Raw genomic sequence first — 14318 nt, 5'->3', positions numbered from 1 at the left:
GGGCAATGCGCCAGCGGGGTGCAGGGGGCTCGGGAAGGACCGGGCATTGCTGGGGGGGGGGCGCAGGGGCATGGCTCAAGCTCAGGCTCAGGCCCAGGCCAAGCCCTGGCCCCAACTCCAGCTCAGACCCAGACCCAGACCTGACTCAGGCTCAGGCTCAGGCTCAGGCCCCAGAGCAGGCCCAGGCCCAAGGCCAAGCTCAAGCTCAGACCCAAGTTCACGGGAAGGCCCAGGGGCTGGGCCCAGCGCAGGCCCAGGCCCAGGCCCCAGTGTAGGCCCAGGCCCAGGCCCAGGCCTATGCCCAAGCCCAGGCCAAAGCTGAGGGAAAGGCCCAGGCCAGGCCCCAGCGCAGGCCCAAGCCCAGATCTGACTCCGGCCCAGGCCCAGGCCCCGGCCCAAGCTCGGGGGAAGGCCCAGCCCCAGGCCCCGGCGCGGACCCCGGCCCAAGCTCGGGGAAGGCCCAGGCCAGGCCCCGCGCTGGCGGGGCGGGGCGGGGCGGCGCGGCCGAGCTCCGCCCCGCTCCGTCACTGCGCGGCGCCGCGGCCGCCGGCCGGGGTCCGCCATGGCCTCGGGGGGAGCCGCCGCTCGCGCCGCCGAGGAGCCGCCGCCGCCCGAGCCGCCCGCCGAGCAGAAGCCGCCGCCGCCGCCGGCGCCGCCGCCCGCGCAGGAGGAGTTCTCCTTCCTGCCGCTCGTCCACGACATCATCAAATGGTAACGGCGGCCACGGCCACCGGGGCGTCGGCACCGGGCCTTCCCCCGGACCGCCCCCCCTCCCCGGCGGGCACCGCGTGGCAGGAGCTGCTCTGCACCGGGCCCGGCGCGGGGACCTCGTCCCTGCTCCAGCCGCCCCCCTCTACTGATGCTGTCTGACCCCCGGCGTCCTCGGGGTGCCCCGGGTGGGGAGCAGGGCTATGGGGTCCCCCCTCAAATGATGCTCGCCCGGCCCCCGCATCCTCGGGGTGCCCTGGACGGGGAGCGGGGCAATGGGATCCCCCGTTAATGGTGTTCTCCAGCCCCCAACATCCCCAGGGTGCCCTGGGTGGGGAGCAGGGCAGTGGGGTCCCCCCTGGAATGATGCTCTCCAACCACCAACATCCTCGGGGTGCCCTGGATGGGGAGCAGGGCGACGGGGTCTCCCCTTTAACAATGCTTTCCCACCCTCAGCATCTCAGGGCAAGGGGGTCCCCCCTGGAATGATGCTCTGCAACCACCAACATCCTCGGGGTGCCCTGGACAGGGAGTGGGGCAATGGGATCCCTCTCTAATGATGTTCTCCAGCCCTCAGCATCCCTGAGGTGCCCTGGATAGGGAGCACAACAATGGGACCCTCCTTCTAATTACGCTCTCCAACCACCAACATCATCGGGGTGCCCTGGATGGGGAGCAGGGCAACGGGGTCACCGCTCTAGTGATGCTCTCCAACTTCCCAGCATCTCCTTTGCCCTTTTTCTCCCAACAGTAATTCCTGGGAATAGTGTCAGAGGGAGCTGGCCCAGCCCCAAGTGCATTTCCGCTCTGAGTCACGCCGGTACCTGGGTGGTGTTTGGGATACCCGGGCAGTGCAGGTGCTCCGATGGCCCAGGTACACTGCCCCACCATTCACAGGCAGGAGCAGGAGCGTTGTATGTGCGCTGGGTTATTGCTGCAGATTACTGTCCTGTTTGGCTGATAACAGCCTCAGAAAGTACAGGCAGTGCTGGGGCAGGAATGCAGCCCATTTCTGGGGAATTGTAAAAAGGAAGACGACTTCTGCAGCAGTACTGGTTAAATTGTTCTCTTCCCGGTTCCAGATCAGTACTGTAGGGGTAAAAGGTACTGGGGTTTACCTGGGAACTGGGGTGTTTCTGGCCCAGCATAACCCCTTCAGAGATGCTTGTCTGAGGTCCCGGTAGGGGCATGGCTCTGCCACGAACATCCGTCCAGGCCAGCTCCGTGCTCTCACCTGGGCACACTGCGGGGTGAGGCAGAAGGCATGGGAAGCGTGAATTCCCTTGTTACTGGTTGTGGGCCTGGCTGCCCTTTCCCTGTGTGCTTATTTAGGAGCTGAGGCTGGTTTGTGTCCTGCTGCTGTTTCACTTGCATCAAGGACGTCCGAACGGCGAGAGAGGTTCACCCTTAACGACTCTGCAGCCTGAGAGCCGTGGCAAGGAAGGACTGAATACCCCGATACACCAGTCCAGATACAGAACGGGCGTGAGAACGCAAACCCTCTGATTTCCCTCAGTCTCCCCGTTGTGCTGGAGGTGGACAGTTGTCCCCAACCTCGATTCTGCCTGATCTGTCCAGACCACAGAAGTGAGGCTAAGCCCAATGCCAGGTGCATACACGTACATAAGCAAAGTGGGCAGTAGCCGTGGGCCGAGACCTCCCAGATTCCTACATGTCACCGAGCAGGTCATGCTGACCCACAGATGACAGTCCCTAGGATATCTTGTGCCCTGTCCCACTGAGCCACCCAATCCCGCTACCCAGCTACCTCACTTGGCTTCGCACACGGCATTTCCTGGGTGGCTTGAGCAGACGTAGGTATGCTGAACAGTGCTGCAGACGGGTAGGACCACAGAGGCAAGCAGTGGGATGTGTTGCCTCGTGTCCCTGACAGATGGCCAACGTATTATCCTTTAACACAGCCGCTAGTCGCAGAGCCCAGCCCTGCTGTTTTGGCACTGACTCAGCTGTGAAGACACATCTCCAAGGTGACTCTGTGCTCGGGAGCGAGGATGTGTCGCGTAAATTTGCTTACATTCAAGGACACGTGCTCTTTCCTGTTGTTTGGGTCCCAAGAAAGTTTTCCCAAGCGGGGCTTGCTGGTATTTTCATCCTTGTACAGTCAAATGGTATTGCCGCCGGTGTCCCAGCGTGTGGCTCCGCCAACGGTGGGTTGTGCTGGTGTAATGAAGAACACCGCCTGAAGGGAGGTCTTATTTGCGGTCCATCAGCACAGGTTGTGGCTGGACGTTGCGTTGAATGCTGTGTTACTGCAGGCAGCTGCAGTCTCTTCCCACACCACCTCACCCCTGTCTGTCCATGCCCTCAAAGAGGGAGTCAGTGGCTTCATCCAGCAGGAAAACCACCCATCAGGAAACAAAAAACCCAAACCTGAAATAATTATTCCTTTGGATCAACCGGCCGAACAGGCAGCCATCAGTTCTCTAATTGTGGGGAAGGAAACAAGAACTGGGGAGGCCTGGAGTGGGGAGGATGTCCCTCTCAAAGCCAGCCTGCAGCTATCATAGATTAAAGGCAGCGTCAACTCATCTTTCCCCAGACGTGCCATGGGGTTGTGTGTGTGCCTGTACTTTTCCACTGCCAACCTGACCGTGAATGCCTGCATAATGGGGATACATTATAGTACCAGCTGCAGTTTTATTTAGAAGGGAGTAATGAATATTTTGTTCCAACAGGCTTTTTAAATGAACGGGGACCATCTGGTTAAAAGTTTTGCTCTCAGCCATGTCACGATTCCTCAAAGTTATAATCGAGCACCTCTCTGCCCTGGTCATGCCAAGCGGATTTATTTTTAGGTCTGGCTATTGAACAGGCTCCCAGATTTCAAAGACCATTAGAATCCCACTCTCGTTATTAACAGGCGCCCTGGAAGCGGGGACTCGCTTTTGCCTGGAATCAGGAAAACTTCTTGCTGGTGCTAACAAAGCTGAGGCAGATACTAATGAGGGTTTGAGGGCAGACGCTGCCTCAGACAACACTGATCCTTGAAAAGCACAGAGCAGGCTGCAGGACCAATTGTGCTGCTCTTAAAAAAAAAAAAAAAAGCTATTGCTTCTCTTTTATTAGGTATACATCCCTAGAGAGTTGTTTTAAAGCTCCAAAGTACCCTTTTCTCTGCCATTGGATACTCTGATACTTTGGGGAACAGTTTCTGTTTTCCGCTGTCAAGCTGTTTGACTGCATTGATTTTTTGTATTACAGCAGCAACAGGTCACGGATGAGACTGAGATCTTTTTTTCCAGGTGCCTACACACAACACGCGTATGTAATCTTATCTTCCCAAAGAGAGATACAGGAGTTCAAACAGAGGGAGAAGTTAGCCTGCTCCATGATAATGTTTTAAAGCTGCAGACCGGCTCCTAACCTGGTTGATGGGTCCTGAGGTAACTGGATTGTGTGCCGGAAATTAGCAGGAAACCAGTTTGCCCCAGAGGCTACCCAGTCTGTATATCTATCTGTGTCCATTTTATTGGGATGGGTTAATTAGGTGCGTGTAGCTAGATATCAAGACCAAAAGTTTCCTAGTGAATTCCCATTTAAGCACTGGTTGTACTGGACATGACAATCACCCCTGTGGGCTGAAGGGGTCTTTCCAATTGAATTCAACAGTGTCTCAATTTTTTCTCCTCTGCAGCATGGACAAGGACAGCCAGGATGTTCACCAGGTGCTGAATGAGCTCAAGAACAAGTTCCAGGAGATGAGGAAGCTGATCAGCTCCATGCCCGGCATCGGCGTGAGCCCAGAGCAGCAGCAGCAGCAGCTGCAGAACCTGCGGGAGCAGGTCCGGACCAAAAATGAACTGCTGCAGAAGTACAAGAGCCTTTGCATGTTTGAAATCCCCAAGGAGTAGGAAGGGTGCAGCTCTGCTCTCCGGGTCCGAGATACCTCCTCTTCTGGCTGATCAGGAGAGAAAAAGGTGGCAGAAGTTTACTTTTCTTTCTTTTACGCTTTTTTGGTCGCATTGCTCTGAAGTTGTGTCTGTGTGGATCACAGGCATGTGACACTGCACCAGAACACTGTGTGCCTCACATGTGATGATTACAGCGGTATGTTCACTTTGGTCTGCTGTAGGACTGTGCATTTATGTATGCATCTCTTCTGTTTTCTCTTGGGGTGGGGTGGGGTTTTTTTTTACATTCAAGCAAGCGGGAGACATTATGTTTTCTCTTCGCTAAGGGTCAAAGTACCTGCTGGTTAACTTCAACAAGAAAAAGAGGGCATTTTCTGCAATTTTTTTCACTTCTGAACTGACACAAGTGGCCAGACATCAAAAGGGAGCATAGGAGGGAAGCGTGAGCTGTTTGGCCCTGCTCCTGGAAAGGGTCTCTGGGGCACTTTCCAGTCTGTGTCGAAAGAGGAATGATTGCTTTCAATTACTTTTGTATTTCTCTCTCTCTCTTTTTAATCAAGTGATGGTTGTGTCTGAGATGAGTAAAGATTTAGAAATTCCAAACTGCCTCTCTTGTGTATTCACTGAGTAAACGTGCGCTGAGCAGGGGCAGGACTTTGGCAGCGCAGAGGACACGCGTAGCCTGGGCCCAGCTCCTGTGTCTTCACATCGCTTTTTTGGAAGCAGGGTGACTTGGGAGAGCAAAGCAGGGACTGCCAGGGGAGTGGATTTCGGTAGGCTTTGGGTGCGTATATCTCCTTGGGTGAGTGCAGCTTGTAGACAGTACATTGGGCATCTTGCTCTTAAAACAGGGGAAGGGCAAGCAGAATCAAAACAAAGGGCATAAATGACAAGAGCTTTTAGTTTTTCCGTATGTGACAGAAGTCAGGCTCAACAGGACGGGTTAGTTCCACATCCGAAGTGCTCCAGGGGCTTCCCACAAACACAAGCATTTGAGTGGCTTGGACATTTGCCAGCAGCTGATGGGAAGTTCTCAAATGTTGTATCGCATTCAGATGGATCTTGGGGCTCCCTGCCCTCTGTCCTCCTGCTGTTAGCTCTTACGGTGGCAGATGACAACCTGGTAAGCAGCGCTGCATCTCGCCGACTAACAAAGATGTGACGGGACCTTGAATACCACGGTTCTCTGAATTATGCTGAAAGATGGTGCAGGTCAGTAGTGGAAGGGGTGAAAAACCAGCTAGTGAAATACAGTATCTGTTGAGAACCAGCATCCGAAGGCAGGTAGCACTCGTGCCTTCCAAAGAAGAGAAGCGAGGTCTGTTTGGGTAGGCTTTTCCTTTCCTAAACCAAAAGGCAAGTAATTCTGCTCGTTGGGAGCTGGGATGGTTGCGACACACCTGTAGCCTAGAGATTACTCTGTCCCCACTGGAATGCTTTACTAGTACTTTCTCTGGGAAGGTGCCAGTGTGTAAACTCTGAGTAAAGCAGAACACCAAGATAAACAAAGCACAATGTACGCTCTTTTTATTACTGAAATTACCTTTCTGCTAGCCATTGCCTGTCTCAGCTCAATAAATTCTTGTGTCTCATGCCTGGACAGTGGTTTCCCTTTTTTTGCCAGTTGCTGTTCCTGTGAAATCAGGGCATATGCGGAGCTGGAAGAAACGTGTTTCCAAAGAAGTGTCTGGCACTTAGCACAGGAACAAGTTAACTCTGTCAACTTGAATCCAAGTTTCAAACGAAACTGAAGCAGTTTGGTTTGCAGTCTCACTCACCCACCTTAGTTTTGTGGCTTTGATAGAATTTTTTTGCTATTAATATGTGTTAAACATAGATTGGTTCTGATGCCTGGGAGGGGAACGGGGGCTGAAGATGAACTGAGAGAGAAGCTGGAGCCAGGGAGAGCTGTTCTTTGAAGAGCTTTCCCCTTTCCCTTTCACTTCTAGCAATGGTTACTGTGACTTGTTATTGGGAAGAGATTAAAAACCATCAGATGGAAAGGTGACCTTTCCAGCAAAGTACTTCCTTTACTCATATTGCAAAATAAAAACAATATCCCAGACGGGGTGCAAATGAATCACTCTCTGTTGACATCATTAAAGTGTGCTTAGTTAATCGGAGAAAAAGCACGAAACACAGTCAGCGCTTTATAATGAAGTGATGTCAGTTTGCTCGGTTTCTGCAGTGAATGACATGCCGATGCCCGGCGTGTCATGGGGTTGGCAGGATCGTAACTCGGCGTTAGCGAAGTGAGGAAAGAGTCCTGGCTCAGTGACCCGTTTGAGTAACTAGCTCTGTGCGTGGCCCCTCGTTACCCCGTGTGGCAAGAAATCGGCTGCTTGCAGAGACGGAAACCTTTGCACTGGGAGTCGGAGAAAATGGGGTAATAAAGGGATTGAGTTGAGAGGCTGTTTTTAGCACCTCGGAGCTGGGCTCAGGTCTCAGTTTAACAGGATTTGGTTTTGCTACGGGGCCAGGTGAGGAAGCAAAAGCAAACCCACACGTGTCGTTTTAAAAAGATTTTATTAATTTGTAGAAAATATAAAACATCAAGTTTCACCCACAGTAGAAACACTTGAAGATTTTTTTGTTCGTGTCAATGACAACCAATACCTACATAAAGTGCCTATTATTTTCTTATTTTAAAAACCCTTCCCACTCCCCCCACCCTCCCCAAATCTTGCAAATCAGACAAGACAAATGTAAACAAGAGTCAGTTTTTTGGTCCATCAGGGCTGTAACTCTGCAATGTCTTTGCAACAGTTTGGGAGTGTCTTCTGCACGTGTTTTGCAGACACAGAGGAACACACAACACAGAGCCAGAGTCCGTGCACAGCTTCTCAAGTTAAAAAAAAATAAAAAAAAACAACAAAAAACCAACCCCAAAGCCCCAAGCAGGTGCTGGCAGGCCTCTGCCCTCCCTGCTGAAGGCAGTGCCCGAGGCTGGGTGGTTTGGGAGGGAAAGAAAAACCAAGGTCTGTGCCCTCCACGCTCATCCTCCCACCTGGCTGCTCAGCAGCTCGCGCTTTCCCTCTCTCTCTGCCCAGAGGAGGCTGGTCCCAGCGACACCCCCCTCCTGCCCTCCAAAGCCTCCCCCTTCGCATCCCTCGCTCCCAAAATGCACCCCCAGGGGAGGGAGCTGATGAAAGCGATCCCTCGGGAGGAGGGAGGCTGGGGAAGAGGCGACCCTCTCTCTGCCCGGGTGGGCACCTGCCCACCCTCCTGCCTGCCCAAAGTCAATTCAGAAACGAGCATCTTTCCCCCCTCCCATCCTTCCTTCCTTCCTTCCCGTCGCGGGGCGAGCGGGGGGCTCCTAGCTGATGACACAGCGGTCCTTCTCCTTGCCGTGCCCGCCACCGATGGCTTTCTCCCGGATGTACATGAGGTCGCTGTGGACGCTGGGTCGCCGGGCAAAGGGGGCCACGATGCCGTATGCCTCCTCCGTGCTGCCCCGGCCCCCTTCTTTCAGCAGCTTTTTGCCTTTCAGCGCCTTCTTATGCAGGATGTCGCAGTACTGGACCGAGACCTTGCGGTGCAGGTCGGGGCTCATCTCACTGGGCAGCTTGGCCATGGCGAAGAGTGCTTGGAACATCTGGTCCAGGCTGCTGTTCTTCTTGGCCGAGATCTCGAAGTAGGCGCATTTTTTGGGGTCCCCTCCCACCAGCTGCTCGATCTCCCGGGGCTGCACCTCCCGGTAAAAGTCCCGGTCGCCTTTGTTGCCACAGATGACCAGGGGCACCTCTATGTTCTCCTTGGTTTTGTTCTTCAGGCATGACTTGGTCTCCAGGATTTGCTGCTTCAGGCGCTGCACCTCCTCAAAGGAGTCCCGGTTGTCCAGGCTGAACACGAGGATGAACACGTCTCCTGGGGACAAAGAGGAAGCGTGAGATGGCTGCAGGGACGGGGACACACACAGACACCCGCTGCGTAAGCCATACAGAGACCGGGGAGGGAAGGACCAGGCAGCACCTGGGTCCCTCATCCTCCCATCCCACCCGGTGAGGGGAGCAAAGTTGCCCGCTCCATGCACACACAAAATCCCACCTCCTTCCTCTCGGGACTGGAGAAACAACCCCAAACTGGGCAAGAAAGCCTGAAATCTGGCAAGGGAACCCCCCCTTCCTCCTAGTGCTCCCCAACCAAGTACCTGTGAGGATGGAGAGGCGGCGCATGGCTGGGAAGGGGTGGTTGCCCGACGTGTCCAGGATGTCGAGCTGGTAGACCTCGCCGCGGATGCTGTAGAACTTGCGGTGGAAGTCCTCGATGGTGGGCGTGTATTGCTCCTCAAAGCGACCGGTGAGGAAGCGCGAGACGATGGCCGTCTTGCCCACCTTGGAGGAGCCCAGGATGACCATGCGGTAGCAGTTCTTGGCGGGGATGCTCAGCTCGGCCTCGCTGGGACACATCTTCTTGATCATCGCTGCCAGTTTCATTGAAGCCGGCGAAGGGGCAGCTTGCACCGAGAGGAAGGAGGAAGAGGAGAAGGAGGAAGGCGATGTCTGCCCGGCTGCTCAGCCCCTCTCCCCTCGCAGGAAAGGCCGCTGTCAGCTCTGCACGGCCGCCGCCGCCGCCGCCGCGTTATATGGAGGCGGCAGCGACCGCCCCTCGGCGCGTCACGGCCCGGGGCGGCGGCGGCTGAGTCAGCGCAGGGCTCCGCTCCCGGCCCGCTCCCCCGCCGCAGCCCCGGCCGGGCTCCCGGTGCTGCACAGCCCGGTCCCGTTTGCAGCCTGGGTCGCACTCCCGGTGCTGCACAGGCCGGTCCCGCTTGCAGCCCGGTTGGGGCTCCCGGTGCTGCACAGCCCGGTCCCGTTTGCAGCCTGGGTCGCACTCCCGGTGCTGCACAGCCCGGTCCCGCTTGCAGCCCGGTTGGGGCTCCCGGTGCTTGGCAGCCTAGTCCCGTTTGCAGCCCGGGTCGCACTGCCGGTGCTCTGCCAGCCGGACCCTTTGCAGCCCCGACCGGGCTCCCGGTGCTGCGCAGCCCGGTTCTCACTCCCAGTAATGCGCAGCCCGGTCCCGTTTGCAGCCCGGTTCTCACTCCCGGTGCTGCACAGCCCGGTCCCGTTTGCAGCGCCGTTCCCACTCCCGGTGCTGCACAGCCCGGTCCCGTCTGCAGCCCGGTTCCCACTCCCGGTGCTGCGTAGCCCAGCCCCGTTGGCAGCCGGGTGCGGGCTCCCGGTCCCGTTTGCAAGCCGAGCCCTTTGCAGCTCAGCCCAGGGACCCGGTGCTTTGTATCCGTCCCGTTCGCAGCCCGGTGCGGGCTCCCGGCGCCCTGCAGCCGGCTCGGGGCTCCCGGGGCTCCGCTCGCCCTGCAGTGGGGTCGCCCCGAGCGGGACCCCTTGGCCAGCCGCGCTGCCCGGGGACCGGGACCCTGGGCGGAGGGTGCCGGGGGGTCCCGGCCCGCTCTCCAGCGTGGTTTTGCTCCGTTTTACACTTGCTCTCGGTGCAGAAGCGGGTGTGCGGGCACCTGCCCCGCAGAAAGACCGCAGGAAAGACCCCGTACGGTGGGTGCTCCTGTACCCGGGGCAGGGGACGGGAGCAGAGAGAAATCTCCGTCCCACCGGGCACTGCAGCCCGGGCTGGAGGCTGCGCGGTGCCCCCCTGAAGGAGGGCTTTGCATCGCTGCTGTCCCCTTAACCGCAGCCCCGACCCCAGCCCAGCTCAGCCCCAGCCCCAGCCCAGCCCAGCCCCAGCCCAGCCCCGATCCCAGCCCAGCTCAGCTCCAGCCCCAGCCCAGCCCAGCCCCGATCCCAGCCCAGCCCCGACCCCAGCCCCGACCCCGACCCCGGCCCCAGCCCCGACCCCAGCCCCGACCCCAGCCCAGCCTCAGCCCAGCCCCAGCCCAGCCCCGATCCCAGCCCAGCCCCGACCCCGGCCCCAGCCCCGACCCCAGCCCCGACCCCGGCCCCGACCCCGGCCCCAGCCCCGACCCCAGCCCAGCCTCAGCCCGACCCCGGCCCCAGCCCCAGCCCCAGCCCCTGCCCAGCCCCAGCCCCGACCCCGGCCCCGGCCCCAGCCCCAGGGCGCCGCGTGCGGCGCCGCTGCAGCGCCGACTCCCCCGCTAGGGGGCAGGCGAGGGCCCGGCCGGCGCGGGCAGCGCGGGCAGCGCGGGCGGGGGCGCGGCACCGGCCCGGGCAGGGCGGGGGCGGCTCGGCCTGAGGGCGTGAGCCGCAGCGCAGGGCCCGGCAGCCGCTGTGGGGCCGTGGGGGGCTGCCAGGAGGAGGAGGAGGAGAACAGGAGGAGGAAGGATGCTGACAGGGGTACAGGCGCAGGGCAGGCCGCAGGGTTGCTGCCGGGGCGGGCAGGGTGCATGGTGCTGCTCCGTATCGAGGGCCTGATCTCGTCGGGTGCTGAGTGGCTGGGTCTCACTGGAGCTGGACGCAGGGGCCAGCCCAGGCAGCCCCCCCCCGGCCCCGGACACGGCAGGGCTGCAGCGTGCTTGACTGGACCAGCATCTTCCTGAGACAGCGGGACACAGGAAATGTTCCCATTGGGGAAATGGGAATGTTGCTGTGCTGAGGGATCTCTGTGCCATCGAGTCAGAGACGAGGCCTCGGAGAAGCCAAGCTCCTCTCTCACATCAGGCTGATGAGAAAGTTTGAATCGAAAAAAACCCCAACCAAACCTGTGCAGTTCTATTGGGGAAAAAAAAAGCGAAAGGTGATGTTTAAATAAGGTTCAGGACAGCAGAAGCCTCGCCTACAACACTGAGAGGGTCCTCAGGGACAGCTGGAACACACAGATTTGTGGAGCATGGTGCGTTTCATCGGCACCGCTTGGGAAACGGATGCTGCTGGGCTTTTCATCTCCCCCGAGTGTGGTCTCACACTCTGGACATTAATTTAAACGTTGTCCGAAGGTTTACGGAGGAATTGCAGTCGTCTGTGGGGTGGAAGGGAGCAGCGGTTTAAACAGCCCCATGCAGCCCCATCCCTGCCTGCAGGGAAACGTCCTGCCCGGCAGCAGAGGCACAAGGACACTTCGGGGAGAGAAAGTGGGACAGCTTCCCGTGTTTATTGATCTGTGTGCGAGACAGCGAAGAGGTTTAATAGCCGATTACAGAGCACAAATGTATCACCCCAAAATAACAAAAAGATCATTTAATTGAAGCAGTTGATGGAAAACAACGGGGGGAATAGGAAGCGCCGACCTCTGGGGGACAGACAAATCGAATATCTCGATTGGCGTTTATTGTTAACTGTACAACTATTAATTGTGCCAGGAATGGGTAAAAATAGCCTGCTCGAAGCCTGCTCTTAGATTAACAGGCTTCAGCAATGGAAAATCCATTTTCTCCCTCCACAAGGCTCTTTGGTGACAGCAAAGGCAGAGCACACCACGGGGCAGATGTGTCACCAGGATCCCGTGGGCTCGGCTCAGGGGTGCGGGGTGCGACCGGAGCCACCCTGCCAGGGACCCCCCCGGGAGCAAGGGCAGGGATCCCGGGTGGGCGGAGGGGAGCCGATGGCTGCAGGAGCTCCCGGGGAGAGGACGTGGGCGCTGCCTGTGCTATCCCAGAGCCCAGCTCCTCGCAGAGTCACGCAGAGCCTAAGGAGAGGAGCATTACGAGGCATTAGGCTGAGTCCCCCCAAGATCATCTAGAAACTCATCTCCTGGTGGAAGCAGAGCACATTTGCCGCGAGCCGGCTGCCAGTGATGGATGATAAAGGATCCACCTCGCTGCGAGGCAAAGCCTTCCCACGGTTATGACTCTGTTAAAAATCACCACCTATTTCTGACCTGACTGCAAATAGCCTGAGTCTTAAGCAGGGGCAGATAAAATAGCATTTTCCCCCACGGCTGCCGTACCGCCTGTGCAGGGTTTGACCCTGCACTTGCAGAGTGTTTTGCTCCTCTCCCAGTTTTGGAGGATACAGGCTCTTTGCTTGCTCACGCAGCAGCTTGGTACAGCAAGAGCCTCAGGCAGGCTGCTGTGCACGAAACCCAGGGACCGCAGACACCTTTAATGGAATCGAACACCTTCAGCACAGATCATTCCCTGGTTTCTTGCTATTTCTCTCCCTATTTGCATCCTCCTGGGTTTACCAGCCACCTGCCAATGAACAAAACCCGCCCGGTGGCCATGAGCAAGTGGCTGAGGAAAGGAAATTCCACGAAAGTCACACAAACATCCCGGCAACAGAACATGTGGCTCCCCAGGGTCCGGCTTGGACGAACTGTGCAAGCAGCAAAATAAAGCTTGCAGCAGCGACAGCCTCTGCAAAAATGTAGGAAGCAAAATGTACCAGGAGGCAGGAGCGTGCATCGTGCCTCCCGGCCCAGGGACAGGCGAGCGGGAGGATACTTGAAAAAGAACAATTACATCAGAACATGACTTTGATTTCTGAGCATGCTGTGGAGCCAGGAAGTATCGTCACCCCGGGGTTGAGCCGGCCTCGGTTCACAGCTGGGTCCTATGGGTCCAAGTGGTGAAAAAGCCACAACTGGAACAGCCGTTTGTGCCTCTTCCGCCCCGGCACACGCAGACCCCGTGGCCTCTCCCGGGCCACGGAGAGGAGCACATCCGACACGAGCTCCTTATCTTTGCTGTTAAGATGCTTCATGTCCTACCAAGGGCTTGTCCCCTGTGCAGCAGCACACAGCATTCCCTGGCTCCAGACCGGGGCTTTGCGAGTACACGCATGGAGCCAAGACCTGTCCCCAGCCCGACTTTCCTGGCTCCCCAATTCCTGCTTTTCTCCCCCAGGACAGGGACCTGTTCTTCAGGCAGGGACCCTCTCCCTCTTTGGTGTACGGCACCCCGGCGTGCTGCTCGTTAGCCCACTCACAAATAACCAGCGTGGGCTGTGCCTTTCCCAGCGGCTGCTGGCGAACAGCAGGGTCTTGTGGGACCCCAAATCCTGCCCTGGCTGCTCCCCTGGGACGGGAGAAGGAGCGAGGGGCCGGAGGAAGAGGGGAGCAGCTGGGAAGGGAGGCTTTAGCTATAGCTCTTGCTTGTCCCCCTGGGGAAAAGCATCTGATTAAATCAAGATGCAGCATCCAGGGTTGCTATTCATTCCCTATATTATTAGCTTGTCTCATTTTATTAAATCTCCTTTAAGGCTTTTCAAAAGAAGCACGTAATTCACAACATATAATTTTTCCCAGATGAGATATGATGCAGAAGCAGGCTGCTCTGTCACTGGGGACCAGGGGGGTGGGTTTATTTGTTTCCTTCACCCACCCCCTACTTCTTTAGCAACACTTTTCATGTCTCTTGATTCCTTTTAGCATTTAGGATTCGATTAACAGAGAACTTGAAAGCCTGAGACATGTCTCAAATCCCCAATTCCTTGAGTCATCCAGGCAAGGGGTGGTGAGAGCTCCCTTGGAGACGCCATCCCTGCGCCCGGTGCGATGCAGCTCCCGGAGCAGGCTCATGCCGTGCCATGGTCTCCAGATGCATCTGCTCCCCTTCTCCCGTCTTTGGTGTGTGCTTGCTGCGATAAACTTGCCAAAAACCCACGGCAGGGGCTGAACGCCCGTATCGTGCTGCAAAACTGGGGAAGCGGCGTGCTCTGGCAGATCGCTCGGTGCCACTGCTTTCCTTGCCAGCAGCGCAAACGTGTGTCGGATGGCCGAGCATAGGGCGAGAGCTGGAGTTTCGGTGGCACCACTCCGTAGTGGGCTTGGCTTTGCTGCCCAGCCGCCCCGGGGACAGTGCCCCACTCTCCTGCCATGGAAACGTCTCCCCTCTGAGTACACCGAGGTGACATTAACTCATCGTCGATAACCATG

General features: G+C 57.4%; 2 protein-coding genes across 4 annotated transcripts; one reads left to right on the top strand and one right to left on the bottom strand.

Moving 5' to 3' along the window:
- Positions 1–518: 518 nt before the first annotated feature.
- Positions 519–6179, top strand: MED9 (mediator complex subunit 9). Of its 2 annotated transcripts, XM_072878115.1 has the most exons (3): positions 2324–2944; positions 3931–3971; positions 4364–6179. In XM_072878115.1, exons 1-3 carry the CDS (start codon positions 2603–2605, stop codon positions 4578–4580), a joined length of 600 nt encoding a protein of 199 aa, XP_072734216.1. In that variant the 5' UTR covers positions 2324–2602; the 3' UTR covers positions 4581–6179. The 2 variants fall into 2 exon arrangements, with proteins under 2 accessions (XP_072734217.1, XP_072734216.1); XM_072878116.1 differs by lacking the exons at positions 2324–2944; positions 3931–3971 and adding an exon at positions 519–711 and having other exon boundaries at positions 4364–6169.
- Positions 6180–7138: 959 nt separating this feature from the next.
- On the bottom strand, positions 7139–9144 carry RASD1 (ras related dexamethasone induced 1). 2 transcript variants are annotated; one of them, XM_072878055.1, is made up of 2 exons: positions 8731–9136; positions 7139–8447 (listed from the first exon to the last, which is right to left on the bottom strand). In XM_072878055.1, exons 1-2 carry the CDS (start codon positions 9014–9016, stop codon positions 7897–7899), a joined length of 837 nt encoding a protein of 278 aa, XP_072734156.1. In that variant the 5' UTR covers positions 9017–9136; the 3' UTR covers positions 7139–7896. The 2 variants fall into 2 exon arrangements, with proteins under 2 accessions (XP_072734156.1, XP_072734157.1); XM_072878056.1 differs by having other exon boundaries at positions 7988–8376; positions 8731–9144.
- Between the last annotated feature and the right edge of the window lie 5174 nt (positions 9145–14318).

Source organism: Ciconia boyciana, chromosome 13 (assembly GCF_034638445.1).
Source record: "Ciconia boyciana chromosome 13, ASM3463844v1, whole genome shotgun sequence".
NCBI lineage: Eukaryota > Metazoa > Chordata > Aves > Ciconiiformes > Ciconiidae > Ciconia > Ciconia boyciana.
Note: the sequence above shows the minus strand (reverse complement) of the source record. Positions and strands in the feature narration are given on the sequence as shown.